This window comes from Cygnus atratus, chromosome 3 (genome assembly GCF_013377495.2).
Source record: "Cygnus atratus isolate AKBS03 ecotype Queensland, Australia chromosome 3, CAtr_DNAZoo_HiC_assembly, whole genome shotgun sequence".
Lineage (NCBI taxonomy): Eukaryota > Metazoa > Chordata > Aves > Anseriformes > Anatidae > Cygnus > Cygnus atratus.
In genome coordinates, this window is record NC_066364.1 from 41,040,443 (window position 1) to 41,058,671 (window position 18,229).

Genomic DNA, 18,229 nt, shown 5'->3' on the forward strand with positions numbered 1-18,229 from the left:
GCTCTGAATCTGGCCTGCTGACTCAGCTGCTACTATGAAAAGAGCTTGGGTGCTATGAAGAAAAATGAGCACTCTGTGACACAGCAGGAAATGTGGTACTCAGAAAGGAGAAACACTTAGATGACAGAGACTGTCAGAAGGAGAGATGCTAGACATCCATCAGCAAGTCTGAGAAAGAAGATACAGAAATTTGAGGGTCTGCTTCTGTAAATGCAAACATGAGTGGAAACCCTGGATTCAGTGGACAATCCTGTACAACTATGAACTGTTGAAGCATAGGTGAAAGTTTAGGAGAGCCATTCTTAAAAAGAAAAGCTATGAATAACAATGGCAGGACCTGTTCTTACAGGTCAGTTCAGAGGAGGTGAGATCTGGCTTAAAAAGTCTGGAAAATACAGTAGAAGAAAGAGAAATTAAAAAAATAAAGCTGCAAATATGCATGTATATGTGTACGTGCATCTCCCCCTCTTATCCTCTGTCTTGTTGTGCTTGTACATAGCTGAAAGAAGATGGAAGAAAGATAAGAAACACCCCCTTTTGCACTTTTCAGAATTCTTTCATTAACATTAGAAAATTCCAGCAGTTTTGTGAATAATTTTCTTACAGTTTTCTGTGTTTCAAGTGGATTCACTTACATCCGATACAGGATTTATCTCATTCAGTATGGTACAGGTCTTCACTGGACTGCTAACTTCATGTAGGAGTTTAAGATTTCTACCATTCTGTCAAGCGTAGTTAAAAATGATCAAAAAATATTGAAAGGAGATGAAAGAAAATTGTCCAAAGAGATACACAGATAGCACACTCACACAGCCTGGTCTCTTTAGGAAACTGAACTAAAAATAGCCTTTTCTATATTAGCATGAATACTAAAATGGCCTAAGTCATATGAATTATCCTGCTTGCTGTGTAGATTATCCTGAAAATTTAAGAGTACAGATGAAAAATCAGCAAGTTTGGGGGTTTAAACTACAGCTGTCATTTAAGCCTGCTTTATTTTGTAGGTTGCTATCACAGTCTTAACAAACTACCTTCTGGAAACATAAAATGCAGTTTGTTATAAGCTTGAATTTAGGACATTTATATTGGTTGAACAATAAGAAGATTTCTGTGTCATTTTCATGAGCATGATTTAGTTGACTTATGTTCACAGGCAGACATAGTTATGTAACACATAGCTCAGACAAATGGCTCTGTTCTTTATCTTCTCTATTCTACTGTAGTTAATGACCAAATATTGTTAAAAATTGGGACACTAATTATCTGATGTCGACATGTTATGGATAATTAAGAACTGCTCACACTGAAGCCACGCTAATTGTTTTTCACAGGTCTCCTTCTCTTGTCCTTGTGTCCTCAACAAGGCAAGCAGCTACAGGTTTGTGCATACATCTCTGTCACGTACTTTGTCACAGAACATACATCATCCTTTCTGGCTCATCCCCGATTAATTTTGCTGGCTTGCAGCAATTATCTCTCCCTTTGTGACTGACCTCCTGGTAAATGGAGTGCATGATAGCTGGGCAATTTTTTCCTGTGTAGTTTACCACTTAATTGATCCTTGTTGACTGCCCACAGTAGCATATACTAAACTAAAGTCATAAAATGGTTGAAATTGAGAGAAAGTGGTTACCATGTTTTAACAATTGTAGTTGACAGCTGTAAAAATCAGATCTTGATAACATTCTCTCATTTACCCTATTACTTGGATCAGTTGGTTAAAGCTGTTAATGATCCGCTTGGATCAATGTCTTCTGCTTGTAGCTATAATTTACTGCATTGGTGGATTAGTACAGGTGTTTTCATAGATAGCTCTGCATCATTCCACCAGACTGCTGTCTGCATCAAATTTGCTTCCATTCATCACTAATGAAGCAAAGAAAAAAATAATCAGCATCTCCTATCTTAACGTTAACTATTGAACTGAGGACAACATTTTTATTGTAGTCAATTTGCAGGCTTCAACCATGGTTTCCTCAGTAAATTGCCCTAAGAATTTCCTCTAGAAATAGACACTATGATATATTTTGACTATACTAGGAAAGAACTACAAAAATGCCGAACTGCACAAAACAATTCATAAACTAAAGAGTAGTAGATATAACTGTTCAATTAGGAACATACCCATGGAGCCAGGGCTGTTTGTATCACAAGCAAAGCCAACGCAGGGCAGCAAAATGTCAGAGATGGCAAAAATTGTCTAGTCGTACTAATTTCTGGGACTATTCCAGAACCTGGAGAATCTGCTGCTGCCCGTGGAGATGTCATCACTGGTAAGTCAGCAATGGCTATCACTATTATGTCTTCTCTTCTTACTACCCCACTAGCATTAGGAGGATCAAGCCCAGCTCTTCACGGACCTTTACTTTGCTCTAGCTTTCCAGACAAGCTTGGCTATCTTCACCCTTGCCTGCCAGAAGTGAACCACCCATTCTTGGGCTATCAGTACTCCCCAAAACAGCCGGAAGGCCGTGGACCAGAAATGAAAGATTTGTATTTTTTCACCTAATAGCCTGTTTAGCTAAAACTGTGTTTTTCTTCCAAAAAAAAAAAAAAAAAAAAGTAGGCTTGCTGGCACATGCAACAAATAAAAAGTAAGTAGCTGAATAAAATATGATCTGTCCTGAAAGAGCAGCAGCAGAATCTCTGACTATATTTCTAATGAGAATACATATATAAAGCAGACTGGAAATACATTGTCTTAAAATGCTGGACAAATCTACTTGGCGACTCTTGCTAGACAGTTAATTATGAGATTGAACCTCAACACTAAGTGGTGGACTGAACCTTGCTTTAAGCTCTTGATTTGAGACATTCACTGCCCCTTCACGCAGCACGTTTTTGGCATACTAACTACACTAGCTGTGATAGATTCACCACAAAGATCTTTCAGCTATTAAATAGGCACCAATGTGAGCAATCTCTACCATCTAGATAGAAGCTGCACACTTAGCTATTCTATCATTTAAGCTTAATGGAGAAACTTCTTTAGCTCTCCCTGTTATAAGCTGTATTCTCTCTTAAAGATTTCCACAGGAATCATTACAGTGGGCTGGCTCATTGCCATGCTGTCATCAAATGTTTCACTCTAGAGAGATGTTACAGTTGAAGAATTTTTTAATTTAGTACATACAAGCTCAATTAGCATTTCAGTTATGATGGCACTTATGTATTTGCAATAGCACCTTTCAATAGTGTTCATTTCTCATTGAAAAGCATCTGTGCACTTAGAGGATTTTGTTTGTTCTAGTGACAATGGGACTTGAATTCTTCAACAGGTCTGAAAGAAACCATCAAAGATTAGGAAATACAGGGTCAAAATATCTAATGTCTTATTTCGCAACAACTATGATCTTTGAATCCTTTGAATTCTTTCTAGGCAACATAACAAACAGATGAAACATCTTAATAAATTACACTACTGAAATACATTCTTAGAACTCATGAGTACAGCGGTTTTTGTTAGATTAATTTAAGTAGTTTATATTATTCTGATGTACTGATATAATGATTTCAGTTTTGTTAATTGAAGGAGCTCAAAACTATTTTGTAAATACTGAAAAGCAAATCCTCACCATGCTTTTATGAGGCAAGCTATTAGTATCACAGGCAAGCATCACTATTAGGTACAAATGAGAAAAAAGAACCTCCACCAAACAAACTAAAGACATTTCTGAGAACATTTATGACAGGATCAGAACAGGCTTTCCCTTTTGCCAGTTTCTCCACTGTACTTCTCTATTCTTAGGTCTATATATAATCATCCTACTATTTTGCCTAACAGAAATTCCTAAGGAAATTCTAAAGTTTCAGAACAGATATTTACCTACTTTTCATAGTCGTCAACATGAAATTATTTTGGAAAAGGAATGACATATTTGGCCAATATACCAAATAAATAGCATTGCATTCATGAAATCCTACTGGTGGTGTTCAGCACTTAGATAGATACTTCATACAGATATCATACTACGGTTAACTGGAAGTGGAAAAAGGAAGATCTGGAGATGCAGTTATGCTGCCAAAATCAAATATGTGAAACCTTTCTTTGCACATAACTAGTTACACTAACTGTGTATCAGCATATATAAATGTATCGAGCAATTTCTTGTTTTTGAACTGCAGGTATCTTGAAAGTCTTTGAGTTAGTCCAGGTCTTTACAGAACTAACTGTATAATAAATTGCATTACACAAATTGTATAATAAAGCACAAGTACTGTTTAGCTCCCATTCAGTCTAAAAGGACCTACCACCATGAGATGCAATCTAACTATGGGTGAAGGAAAGAAAAAGCAAAAGGCTAAAAACGCACCTAGCAGGAGTCAGAAGTAGAGCTCTTATTTCACAAACCTTTCTGGAAACAGTCATAGAAAATGTGATGCTATCACACACATTTTTCTTTTCAGGATTAGGTTTAGATTTTCATCACTATTTTTAAAAAGACAATTGGAGTAACTGAGGGGATGTCCATCTGAGGAGATGTTCAGTATATATTTGTAACGTTAGAACAAAAAGTGTCTCCAAGTCTCCTGTTTCACCCTGGCAAACAAATCGCTCCTTTCTTTGGACAGACTGTACTTCATATCGCTTTCTTCCTCAAGTACATAGTTACTTGTTTTGTAACTGGTAGAAGTCTGCTTTAGTAGCACATGTTTGACTGTGATGACATAACCTGCTATTTCAATAGTTCAGTGCACGGGAAAGTAACAGCCCTGTGGCTGTTATGCTCCTCCCAGCAGGTTGTTACCAAACATTTAACATACCTAGCAACTTGATCTGTCTATACCTAAATCAGAGCTTGGGCTGTGTGAAGCTGAAGCTTTACTTTGTCTTCATGTAGCTGAAAGCTCTACTGTAGCTTCCTACTACGTTTATTTCTAAATATTGTAAAATTCACAGTCTCTACTAGAACTCTTTTAATATCTTGGCAAAAAAATGATATCTGTTTCTAAAAAACTTTTATGGTACAGCTGTACAGGGGAGTTTTGATACCCATTTGAAAAACAAATTAAATCACATTTCTCGTGTACTTGAATAAAAAATCAAATGTCATTCAGCCACAAACTGATGTGCAAAAACCTGCTACAGTCAGAGTCAAAATGTGATATGAAGTTTCATTTCAGGATGACAAAGTGCCCATTGCTTTGCTTCCTTTGTGTTCTGATAGAGCATAAGGTTCAAATCCTGCTCCTATTGAAGTCAATGACAAAACTTCCATTGACTTCAGCGGTGCAGGATCAGACCCTAAGCAACACAGCTAACATCTGTTTTCTTGCTTTCTCTCCTATCTTTCAGTGAAAAATATTAGAACAAATTAGAACTAAATATATTAGAAAACAGCAAATACTATCAATGGACTATTCTGTAGTAAGCTTTTTTTTTTAAAGACATATTGCTTATTATTTAAAGTTTATATATCTATATATATACATATTACATATATGCATAAAATTGTCAAAACTATGTATCATATATGCCATAGTTTATTATAGTCTATATAACAGTTTCCTTCTTTGTGAAAATCCTAAAAAAACAAATAAATAATAATAATAATAATAATAAAATAGAACTAATCTTACAATAATGCCCGACCTAGCAATTCTACAGTATCTCTATAACCTTGTGGATTTCACTGCATTAAATATGACCTGATATAATCAGTGAATGAACAAACTGTTTTCACCAATCTGATGGTATTTGCTATACAGAGACTGGAACTCTTATTAAGTTTTTATCCATCAGCTTAATTCAGGCAAACTACCTCCTGTCAAAATATCTGCATTATTAGCCTAGGGTAATGTGATTTGAGACCAACAGACAGTCTTAGTACACAGAAATAAACCAATCCATTTTTGAAATGTATTAAAAAGACATATAAAAACTAGAGGAATAATAACTACCACATGTTCATTTTTACTTTAATTTTACCCTTTTAAATAGGTGGCCATGGAGTGCAGAACATTTACAGTAGAACTATGTTGTCTGCCTACTAGTCCAGAAAAAAGCTAAAATAGATTAGAATGTATCTTAAATATTATTAATAATAGGCACTGATATCTTTGTAGCTCCCATTAAATAAACCAAGCAAAATGTAAACTCAAAGAACCATCATTGTAACATATGTGTTTCTAAGAACCACAATTTAATGCAAGTAGTTAGGAAAAATTAGCTTTAAAAAATGTCTTTCTATAGGAAATAATTTTCCCAGGAAAACGTTTTGTTAGAAAGAAAAGAAAAACATGATTTTTATAATTGGAGTTATTTTTAAATGAAGCAATGGTTTGAAGTATATATAGAGATAATGTAATCCTATCAATGTGGGAAAGCTGATCTGCGGTTGAAAGCTGGAAGATGAAGCATAGCTCAAAAAGTAGTCACTAGCAGGAAATCAAATGAAACCTGAAGCCAAAGGTAGTCCACTGAAATGGGAAAACATACCAACAGTGTTCAGTTGAACACTGAAGCTATTTATAATAAGCCATCATGTACCTCCAGACATGATCATTGGATGGAAGGCATAGATGAAAGTAGATTAAAACAACATGGAGACAGAATGGGCAGACACTACAACGGTCTGGGGAAAGGAGAAAAGTGAGACTAGCACTGAACAGTGAGGTCAAAGTGACCGGGAAAACCACAGGCATAAATCTTGATTGCTGCCTCTGCTTTAGCACATGGCTAAAGAAAAGTCAAGCTTAAGTGAGACTGACAGGGAACAGCAAGCAAACAGATGGTCAACAGTGTGGAGACTATGACAGAGGAGACTTTCAAAAATGAGTAGAGATAATTGAGAGCTGAGGAAAATGAATACAGAAGCAAAGAAGAGAAAAATGATGAGCAGCAATGAGCAAAGGATAATCTGAGTACGGGGAAATTCAAAGCATCTCTCCTGTTCAGAAAGACTTTTGAAGTACCTAAGAAAAGCAGAACCCATCACATGCTTTCATTCATTTCTTCTTGCCATATAAATCACTTGTACTCCTGCTAATAGGTGTGATTTTATAGCAGGTGATGTTTTTCTCTTCAAGTTGTTGGGATAATGCAACTTTGAAAGATTCAGGTGTCTTGTTTGGTTTCTTGTTTTGTTTTGTTTTGTACATGTGTGAGATTTGGGATCTGCTTCTTGTAGGGAAAGGCCAGAAAATATGAACTCTAAGAGGTCAAAAAAAGGGAAAGGAAATCAGCATATACAAAATAAGTTGTTACTAAAAACAGTGATCTTAAGACTAAAGACTATGCTTCAATTATGGAATGAATCCATTTTTCTAACCATTTCAAGTTGTCAGCATTAAGTGCATCTGAATGGGCAGCATGAGCTAACAGTGCTGTGGGGGACTTTTCTCTTGCTGTGAAGAAGCAAGCATTAGAAACTGTTCCCTGCATAAGGACAGAGAGCAGGCTTAGGAGCAGACATTTTAACTTTTGTTTGTCATGTTTGGTTACAGTAATAAGACATGATGAGTGTCTCCTTGGGTATGCTTTGATATGTTTTTTTCTTTCTAGTAAAGACAATTCTTTCAAATAAAGACAATTCAAACTGACTCAGTATGGTTTAAATTTTCTCAGACCCTGCTGAATGACAAGGTTCATCAAACCCATCTTAATCTTTTACAGAATCAGGGTAGGATGGATGAATATCACCCCTTACCAGAGACCAGTCCATTGTCTATTCAGTTTTCAGAGGAAAAGATGTAGAAAGATAGTTTTAAAAATGTATTATCTTTGCAAATGTGTCAAGAGAAAAATTATACAATTATTACTGAAACATTTTTTCAGTATTTACAAGTGTGAGTGCCAAGATCTGACAAATATTCATTTGTTGTGAAACCTACACATTTCCATTAGACTTTCGAGCGTTTTATGGAAGAACTGTGAAATTTGGAAATAAATTTGACAGATCAAAAGGAACTTCCAGTACCACCTGAAGATGAATATCCTAGCAGGGAAGTGGCAAATTTTATCTTCCGTAAACAACCATTCAATAAGCTTGCAAAGGTTGTGTTTGTCAGCTGTTTGCCAGCTGCAGCTCTTCAGTACATCTCCCTGTTGTAACTAGGGCTTGGTCACTTTTAAATCTGAATTCTATAAGGATGCAGGGGTTCACATAGACCAGCTGCATTACTGGGATGACATCCTGTGTTCTTTATATGATGCTGGATGGGCAAGATATGAAATAAGACGGTTTACTCCTTGGGGACTTAGGGCACTTAATCTTTTGCCCTGATTCTTGCTCATTTTTTTTACGCTTTTGTCTAAAAAACAAAACAGCAACAACAAAACAAACAAAAACCAAAAAAAATACAAAACAAAGTGAAACAAAAAGCCTCACGGTTCTTGGCTGCGGCATAAAAATATGCCATATGACAACTGATAGCCTAGTCACAAAGACTTTAACACAGGGAAATGAATAGTGGTAGGTCATATTTATGTATGTGAGCAATGTGAAATGCTACCTTCCTACTTGTAGTCATTTTGTTATGTTATTTTTACAAATACAAATAGGTGGTTTTTGTTGTTCTTGTTGTTTTTATCAACCATCTGGTTCTTTTCTGTGACTTGTTCCCTTTGTCACATCAGAAGTTTGTTATATGTAGGTGAAAAAACACTGGATATATCCCATAACCCCATTCTTTTATCAATAATATCCTATTATCATTACAAAATTATTTGAACGTTGTGAATATGACCAGAAAGCATCAATTCAATTAAAACAAAACTACAAAGGGAAAATCTCACTGCAAGTCTCTGCAACTGGTGAACCTAGTAATTATATATAGCCACCTATTGTGCTAGCATAATAACATGTGAAGAAGGTTTAGTTAGACACATTTACACACATAAAAAGCAATATGGGCATAGAAAAAGTCATTTTTGCCAAAACTATTGAACAGTCACATAGTAACAAATGAGAGGTGCATGAACTCTAGTTTACTTGACTATAAATAAATCCAACATTTTCCTTCTCTCTGTGGTAAAATAAAATAGAAGCACTGAAGCATAACAGTCTCCTTTGAGCAACCAGTCTCTTTCTGTTCAATTATAGTCATCAATCTGTTCCACCTAAAATATTTTCCTCCTTGAGAAACCAAAGAAATCCGTATTAGGATCCACAACATGCTGTTACAAAAAATAATGTAAAAGAAGTCTTTCCTTTTTGTGAATGCATTTGTTCTGAAAGACTGTATTTTCTTTAACATGAATTTTGTAATTCAGGTGAAATAGGCACTTTTATATATGTGGCATATATATATGGCACTTTAAATCAGAAAATCTCAAAGTACTTAATGAAGAAAGATAAGGGTTATCTTCTTTATAGAGATAGAGAAAACTAACAAAGAGAACTTAAAGCCATTTTTTTCAAAACACGTTTCTTATGTATGTTTCTTTTATATGCCTAACTGGAAGCATTTAAATTCTGATATTCAGAAGTGCTAAATAGACAAAGCTTCAGCTGTACGAGGACCCTTTTTCTCAACAGTGACAGTGTTCGGACTCTGCAGCATTGGGAAATGCTTGCCTGTGCATAATCCCACAGCAAATTGGAGAGAACAGGGCGAACAGGGTCAGGTGTCCTGCTGCATGTTCTTATACAACTTGTCTAGGTGGGTGAATGTCTTTCCATTACTTGAAATCACTAGGTCCAATTTCGATGTCTTATGCAAGTTATAGTTTCACTAACATCTCTGGACTTGACGTAAGGATCATTTTGTAAAATCATATAGCTCATGTATAACATAACACAGGATAACAATATCATGTCTCCTGCCTTAAAAACCTTATGCATCTGTGACTATGAGACCTCAGGGGAATAAACTATAGTGAATTTTCTTGGGGGTAACACACCGAAGTTCTGAATAGGACTTCATTTTCCCAAGATGTGATACCAGTCACTGAATGATACTGTCTCTTCCTGTATACTGTGTGCCACTGACTCATCAAAGAACATGAAGTAAAGCCTATTTGATTTAGCTAAATAGGAAAAAGTCCAAATCCTCTTTATGTAGTAGAGCTGTACAGACATCTGCAGAGAGCAGAACACTGTCCACCTGTGTACATTTGAAGAATTACAGAGAATTATTTTAAAGATGAAGAGTCAAGATGCTAAAATACTATAATCTTTGGAATAAGAATAGTTTCAGGGTAAGTTCTCTGTACTCAAAAACTCATCAGAAACCTCAAGAACTGAACGAACACAGAGAGCAATCCTTTCAGTCACAGAGATGGTTCCAAAATCATATGAAATGTGGATTTGGTATGCACGTAAGCACTATGGGGAAGTTAAATAACCCATAAATATTCCGGAATAACTTTAACAAATACATAAAATATCCTAGGTTTGTGGGTGAGGAGTGGGGAATGTGAATTGAAGCAAATTTCTTGTACTTTTTTTTTTTTTTTTAAGTGACCATCTTTAAAGTAGCTAAATAACTACATCTTTCCTTGTTTGTTCATTGTCTGTGTATGGTAAGCTTGTCCTTAGTGCCAAGCATTACTGTAAGGGAACAATTCTACGAGAAATTATATATGGTTAAAAAAAAGAATAGGTTGATCACAATAAAAATTTTGCCCCAGATGTAACTATGAAATATCCTTCTAAACATTGGTCCGCTGTTCTTATAGCAAACATCAGTTATTCAGCTCATGTTTTCTTTTAAGGCATTTCTTTAGAAGCAAGATCTTGCAATTAATGTTCGGTTTAAGATAAAAAAGAGACAAAAGTTTAGTTTTAATATCCTCTCTTAGAACCTACAGTGAACTACAGTAGATCCAGAGGCCTATGATTTTTAAGAAGAAGCAACCTATCATTTCAAAATCCCAAATCAGAGAACTCAGCATGCAGAAAACTAAAGCCCTTATCCCCCTGGGGTGATACGCTAGTTTGATTTTATTTTCCCTGACATTTCACCTGTCAGATTATGATAAGTAGAAGAAACAAAGAATAATCATCACATTCTCACTGAATCTCATAATCAAATATCTGGAAATATAAGATAAATTAGAAATGTAATCCTGAGAGAAAACATGAACACCAAAAAAACTATCAGTCATCCAAAACATCTTCCAGTGACCCAGGACTCCTATATAGGTTTAAAAGATTCAGAAATGAAGCCTGCATAAGACTGTTGCATCTACTTTTTCTTCAAATACTAGGGAATGACTTACAATGACATAAGAAAAAAATGTTGCATAATAATAATAATAAAGCTATATGTCTTCTTTGAGTCTTTCATGTTGCTTTCTGAAGTAATTCCTGAGGCCAATAAACAGCACAGATTATCATGAAATGGTATAAACTCAAATTAACTAGTTGGCAAGGTGAAAAAACTAGTGAGCCAGAACACACCAAACATGCTCCTGATTTACTGCATCTGCAGTTTGTGTGTTCCCAATTTCTCTTAGTGTTGAGATTCATAAGTGATGAAAACTTACCTGCTTGACCGGTGGTAATACTAACAGCTGCAAAAAGCCTCTGGGAACGACTTAAGTCAGAAACCCCGTTCACAGCTTCAACTTCAAATGTGTAGTTAGCATGAGCTAGCAGGTCCATGACAGTGACATAATTATCTACTAATCCAGTTTGCTGGGGCATATATCCAATGTTACTCCCACAGGGAACACATTCGCCCTGCTCCCAGCTGCACCTCTTGCACAAAATGCGGTAGGTCACATCATTTCTTCCCCCATTGTCAGCAGGAGGACTCCACTCCAAACTCACAGTAGTCTGGTTGATATTGAAAATGAGGTTCTGTGGTGCAGATGGAGGTCCTGTGTAACACACAAAAAAGTCCAGCATCATGCACAGAACCACCATGGGACATGCAGCTAGCATTCTAATTACTAAGACAGAAAATAGTTGAAGCATTTTTCTTCACATAAACATTTCATTACTTTTTACTACAAGCTGTATAAAAGCTTCCTTGAACTCACTTGGCAAGAGCTTTATTTATTTTCCATTAAGGCATCAGGCTAACCATTGTCTGTGTATTTACTGCAACTGACTTGAGATGTTTCTCTTCTGTGCAATTAAAAAGATTGGTTAATGTACCTTAAAGGTTGCCTTTTATAGTTTTCCTAGTGTAGGATTTGTTCCTTTCTTCTAAACATACAGAACCAACTTCATCTAGTTCTTTGTTATGAGCTCTGATGTGATTTATAGGTATCTGGCGCTGCTTTGGATTTAGGAGACTTCCACTATTTGAACCACCAATCTGTGCAGGCTAGTCTATTTGCAGTTGGAAGGTTAAGCCAGATCCAATTACAGTTCAATCAAAGCTCAAATCCACACAGGTTACTTTTCATGTTACTCTTTTTTGGTATTATATCACATAAAGCATATTGTCTGCAACAATTTTAAAGCCATGGGAAAACCATGCCTGTATGCTATTACAATGAGTTACACGTTTACCCAACATGCAATGTTTTCCAATGTTATATCAAGCAAATGTGAAAATTACATTTATACTGATTCCATATTCACTGTCAACTTTCTTTTTTTCCCCTCTGCCTTTCAATTTCATTTACTGTAGTAAATATACCTTTCAAATATAGGAAAAGTCATCCAAAACTACCAGCTACAAATGACTGCACCTGGTTAGTTAAGCAATGTCCTTTACTATTAAATTCATGACTGACTCACTTGTGCATGCGACATATGGTGGATCAGAAGGTGCTCTGTAATAGCTATCTTCACAGTCGCATCTTGAAGATCCTTCCTTGTCAGAAAAGCTGTGAGTAGGGCAGCGGGAGCACTGCAGATCTTGTGAAGATGATTTGTAGAACCCACGGCCACAAGCTAAGGCAGAACAAAACAAATTAAGATTTAGATTTGCACAGACCACTATTCTGATTTTTTTTTTTTTTCTGTCCTTGTCATATGCAGTACACGTTGCTGAGAACACCTCAACTACCCACTCTATTACAGTGGCAAAGTCAAGATACATTCACAATTTCTTTTTCTTCAGTTGGTGCTATTAACGATTTTGTGGCATTTTTATGAATGCAAGCATACGCTACGAATACCTCAGCAGTTGGCAGCACAATGTTTTAACACAGAAGGCCACAGAAATATAACGGGCATAATTTTTCACCGAAGAAGAGTACAATAATGGTTTGAAACAACTGATTGCCCACAGTAGTCCTAAACAAGGGAAAAATGTCTGAAGAAGCTCTTCTTTAAGGCTACTAAAATATTTCTGGTATCTGAACCAGCTGATTTGGAATTAATGGAGCAAAGGTTACTCTTCCCTGATCTGAGAAACCCAAAGAAGCTGTAAACCACTAGCAAACCCTGATTCCCAGGAAAGAATGAGGTGTGAACACTTGTTGGACAGGCAACACTGGTATAGAACAAGCAGAAAGAGTGGGAGGGCAGACATCATAAGCTGCACAATCACATTTTTTTTTCCAGTTTCACAGATAAAAAACTAGGATCAAATGAATTTAACAAAACCTCCAAGGAAAAATTAGACGGTGGATAACTGGAAACATGCATGCAAGTTCATTTCATATTTTGTGTTGTGGGCTGTGAACCTATGAAAGTAAAAATGTGATGCGTTCCAAAACTTGTATTTAGAAATATTTTTATCAGCTATTGTCACAGTTCCCAAAGCAGAAACATCCATAAAACATGCCTATAACAACACTCTCATGCAGATGAATGCAATTTAGAAAGCCAGCTTCAGAAGTGCTTAACTACGTGGGCATTAGGGGAGAACGAAAAAGGAAATGGAGATCACACAATGTTCAAACTGGAAACAAATTAAGACTTTATTTCAGCGTTGAGATTATGGGCACACTTACAAGCACTGCCAACATGAAAAACTGATCACAAAAGTCTTCCAGAACTTTCTAATAAAACAGAAGCTTTTTCAACCATATTATTTTATTCAAGTTCTTTTTTTTTTCCATCCCTCATAGACAGTCTAACCTTCTTCTAAGCCTCCACTTCTATGTAAAGAAAATGGACTGTGGGTGAAACTTAGCATTGCGTATCAAAATATTAAAGCTAGTTAAATAGTCATTCTGAATTCAGAGAGAGAATTTACTTTGGTTATATTCATATTTGCTTGGATGTTTTCTCAGAACAGAAATGCAAAGTATCTGAAGACACTGATATTTAGAAGAGTTATTTCAGTTGTCGGGTACTGCAGTGATAAAAAGAGCAAGAAAACAATGAGCTTTATCTAAATCTCGCTGAAGTCGATGAAGAGTGTCTTTTACTTTAGTAGCATTTGGACTAGACTCACAGTGTAGTTGTGGCCACATGACCCTTGTTAATCTGTTGAATCTTAGGCAACTGAGAGAAAAACTTGGAGGTAAGATAATAACAGATTAAAGTTGATGAATTAGTTAAAACAACACTGGATCACACCATTCTAAGATAAAAGGAAATTCTGACTCTGTACTACTCTCTATCAATATATTACCTTTCTAAAGAAAAAACATGCCTTAAGGACAGAAATTGCCATATCATTTAGTTTGTCATGCTGGAAAAAAAAACAGTGAATGGAAGCTAAATTACCTGGCAGAGAAAATTAGCATGTAAAGCATGTATCCTTTTGACTTTGACAAAGGGGCATGGGTTTGCATTAAAAAAAATCAAGCTTTGCTTGTAAAACATGCTATGGTTTGATTCTATCACAGTAGCTGTTACATATAACATTAAGAAAAGGAGACAAAGAATCTTAGAGAAGCACTTCAGATAAACATAACCAGTGAAATCATAATTGTGGCAAATTTAACTCAGAATTAGCCTTTTGATCCTTCATTCAAGATAGTTTCAAATTTCCCAATCAGAGTCAAAAAGCACAAAAGCTGAACTTATTTGTATTCATGTACTTTAAGACACATATTTAAACTTCCATCTGCTCTTTCAGTACTTGCAATTGAAATGTAGCTAAAATTACCAAATAATAGTTTCCTGCCTTTCTTAAATAGTCAGGCTCCTCTCATGCTGAGCAAAACACTGGACAAATACACTGGGTCTTACAGCACACAGCCCTCTGCAAAAGCAAAGAGCAACTTAAAAGGCAAAGATCCCTACTGTGTTTCCAGTCTGTCCTTCTCAGCAGGGAACATTACAAAGCAAAGACACAGAGTAAAATAGAGATTTCAGACAGAAATAACAAAACGTAAATAGAACTCCCATCCTTTTTTTTTTTTTTTTTGTTGGCTTGATCAAGACATTTATATGCTTAGTCACTTACTATTTAAAGTAAGTGTGCATTTCTTATTAGAGTTCAAAGGATTTGAATGTCTGCAACTAGTTTGCATGACTGAAAGCCATTTATTCTCCCGCACAGCACACCAGAGGCGGCAGGTTCAGGCAGTCGAACCATGCTATGATTCCATTATTCTTTTTCTAACAGGAGGCTTATCTGATGACATTTAGTAACCATTCCTTCAACTCATACACCCATAAACGTGAGGGGCAGAGTACTCCAGCACTGAAACTGTTAACAGTACAAAAAGAGTGCTTTTAAAAAGCTTTTAAGAAACTTTATAGCTCTTTAGAAAGGAGGGTATGCAAGAGTATACATCATAATTAAAAGCACTCATTGGAGGAATACAACTAAATTATTTTCCCATTTTGCTTCACAAGTTGAAATTTATCACAAACAAATGTTCAGCCTAGTAGTAGACTACTTCTATTGCTCATAAATGAGGGTGCGATGAATCTTCACCTGTTTTTAACATATATCATTGTCCTTGCCAAGGAATTTACAACTGAAAACTCTACCAAGACAGACTGTTGCATGGACCACTGACCAAGGTGTGATGACTTGCCAGGGATCTATTACAGATCAAAGGTTGGAAAGAACTGCTCTAAAATATTTTTGCAACTTTATTTTTTTTCCTTTTGTCCTATTTTGCCAAATTCTCATGGTGATTTTTTTTTTCATATAATAAATAATTTAAATACATTGGTTTGCTCTAATCCATTTTAAATCCACTTAATTTGACCCAATTTATTTCTTTACATAATATTTTTAAGATTATAAGGATAGGTGGTATAACATCCGCCACTACCTCCATGAGCAACATTAAACAAATGTTAATTGTAAAAAGAATAATAATAATTAGGCAAACATTACTTGGAATTTTGTACATGCAAATTAAAGGTAATAAATCTAAAAATAAAAGGTGTGTACTGTTTCAGAAAAGAATCTCATTGAAAAATTTGAGGTAACTCAAATTGTATACGATCACATTCATTTTAACATTTCAATTCACTGGTGCAGGAGAGCACTCAGCAGCAGCACTTCTTCCCTATAAAGAGAGTCTATCTTGTATATCAAGCAATGATGGGAGATATGCTGTCATTTGTACCTGGTGAGGCAGAACTGTGGAGGTGTAGCCATAATCCTTGCTAGTGCTGGTCTAAGTAAAATGCGAACTCTGGTTCAGATGCGAACCCAAGCAAGGTAAGATCCAGGAGTGGTTTTGTTACTGAAGGGCTTCTGGGTTACTGGAAAAGGTGCGTGGGGGGGGAGGGAATGAATGCCAGCACAAAAGAAATTTACTTCCATTCAGTGTGGTGTGTCATTTTCAGCTGGTAATTTACAGCTTTCCCCAGCTGAAGCTCCTATTTTGTTCAAACACCTGCTCCAAAGTCTTACCCATTCCAGGAAACAGTTTCAAACCATAAGCAGTCGCACTTTACTGACAGCACAGAGGCAGAATAAAACCTACTGGTCTAATGTAAAACAGTCTTCAAAATGTAGCTGCTAATTATTTCCCCATGTATTACAAAACCAACAATACATAGAAGAGGGAGTTGTACCTCAGACAAGTCACAATTTTTGCTTACTATCTTAGCCTCACAGCTGCTAGGGACTGATCAACCATGACCTCCCAGGAGTACGCAGCATCTTAGACTTCTTTATTTGCCTGCGACAGCCACGGCTGCTCCTCAGAGCAAATCTTCCCACCTTCTCTACAAAGCAAAGAGATTTCTTCTGTTCAGAAGCTGGCAGAGTTCCACCACAAAATACAAAGATTATGTGAAATGCCCCCAGATGGAGAAAGAGACTCCTTCACCGCAGAGCTGAGGTTTGAAACTGAGCAGGGCATTGTCATTTCATATTTAAACTTTCTTGTCTAAAAGCCTTAGATAAAGACCTACACTATTATGTCTGCATATGATGAAAGACCCTAGTGAAGATGATACTAACAATATTTCTTGGCTTGTACCAAAGTGCTTTCTTCTTCTACATCAAGTTGCACTCAGCCGTAACAGTGGTGTATCGTGACAGCGGGATCTGGCTGGGCAAGGTTGCAGTGCCAGTGCAGGATACCCATTCAAAGATGCATTTAGCATATGCCATTGCAGTCAGTGTAATTACAAACATTTTGAGACAAAGTGTTTTGGAGTCATTTAAGGACTTATATAAATACTGTAAATAATGGAATAGTGCAAAACCACAAGTAAATACTGAGATGTAAACACACACTACTGAGAACTACGATGCCACCTCTGTGGCATACCAAGGCATTAGCCATTGTAACTAGAGGTGCTGACTGCAGCTTATGTAGAAAAATAGCAACTTCTCTGCTGTGAGCTCATCACATGCTTTAGTGGCCTGGCAGAGACCAAATAATGTATATTTTTCTTTTCATATTTATAAAAGAAAATTTAAAAAAATCCAAGAAATTCCCAAGAAGAGAGAATAAAGGCAGCTGTGGAGAGCAGCAAACAGCATTCTGGAGTCCCACTTGTGGGACAGGAAAAAGGAAAAAAAAGGACATGTTAAATACTGCTCATTTTTTATGTAACCTATTCACTATAAACACTATGGAGATTCATTTTGCTTCTAGGAGAGCTAGGGGACTTAAATTGGGAGGGATGATGGAAATACTGTAAGGGCTAAGAATGACATGTAACAACTGGTGTTTCTATAAACAAAGAAGAAATAGTAAACAGTTGTAGTGTTACATTAGTCAAGAAACTTATTTGCTACAACAATACTACAAACAAATAAAGAAATCTCAATTTGTAAGAGAAGTGCAAGGCTTGCAGTTTGCATATCAACTGAAGACTTAAAGGGCATAAAATTGTTTCAGCATGTTAGACACTTGATTGAACATGGCTTTTGATTATAATTTTTTAGTTTACATGAAAATAAGGAAACATAATGAGTTGCAAGGAGCTGACTGCACTAACTACTGTTTGATACCGTTATAAAAAGTAGACTGGCACAATGGGAGAAAAATAAAGATGACACTGTG

At 36.1% G+C, this 18,229-nt stretch overlaps 1 protein-coding gene across 16 annotated transcripts in view; it reads right to left on the bottom strand.

Annotated features, from left to right (window-relative positions):
• The window catches only part of EPHA7 (EPH receptor A7), a 164,158-nt gene that overhangs the window by 95,802 nt on the left and 50,127 nt on the right, over positions 1-18,229 (bottom strand). For 14 of the 16 annotated variants that reach the window (XM_050709688.1, XM_035559509.2, XM_035559507.2 and 11 more), the window contains exons 4-5: positions 12,639-12,794; positions 11,432-11,767 (exon numbers count right to left, since the gene is read on the bottom strand). In XM_050709688.1, coding sequence (XP_050565645.1) covers positions 11,432-11,767; positions 12,639-12,794 — 492 coding nt within the window. Of the gene's footprint in view, positions 1-3,161; positions 3,281-7,095; positions 9,078-11,431; positions 11,768-12,638; positions 12,795-18,229 lie in introns of those variants that run through there. The other 2 variants (XM_035559518.2, XM_035559514.2) reach the window with 2 other exon arrangements.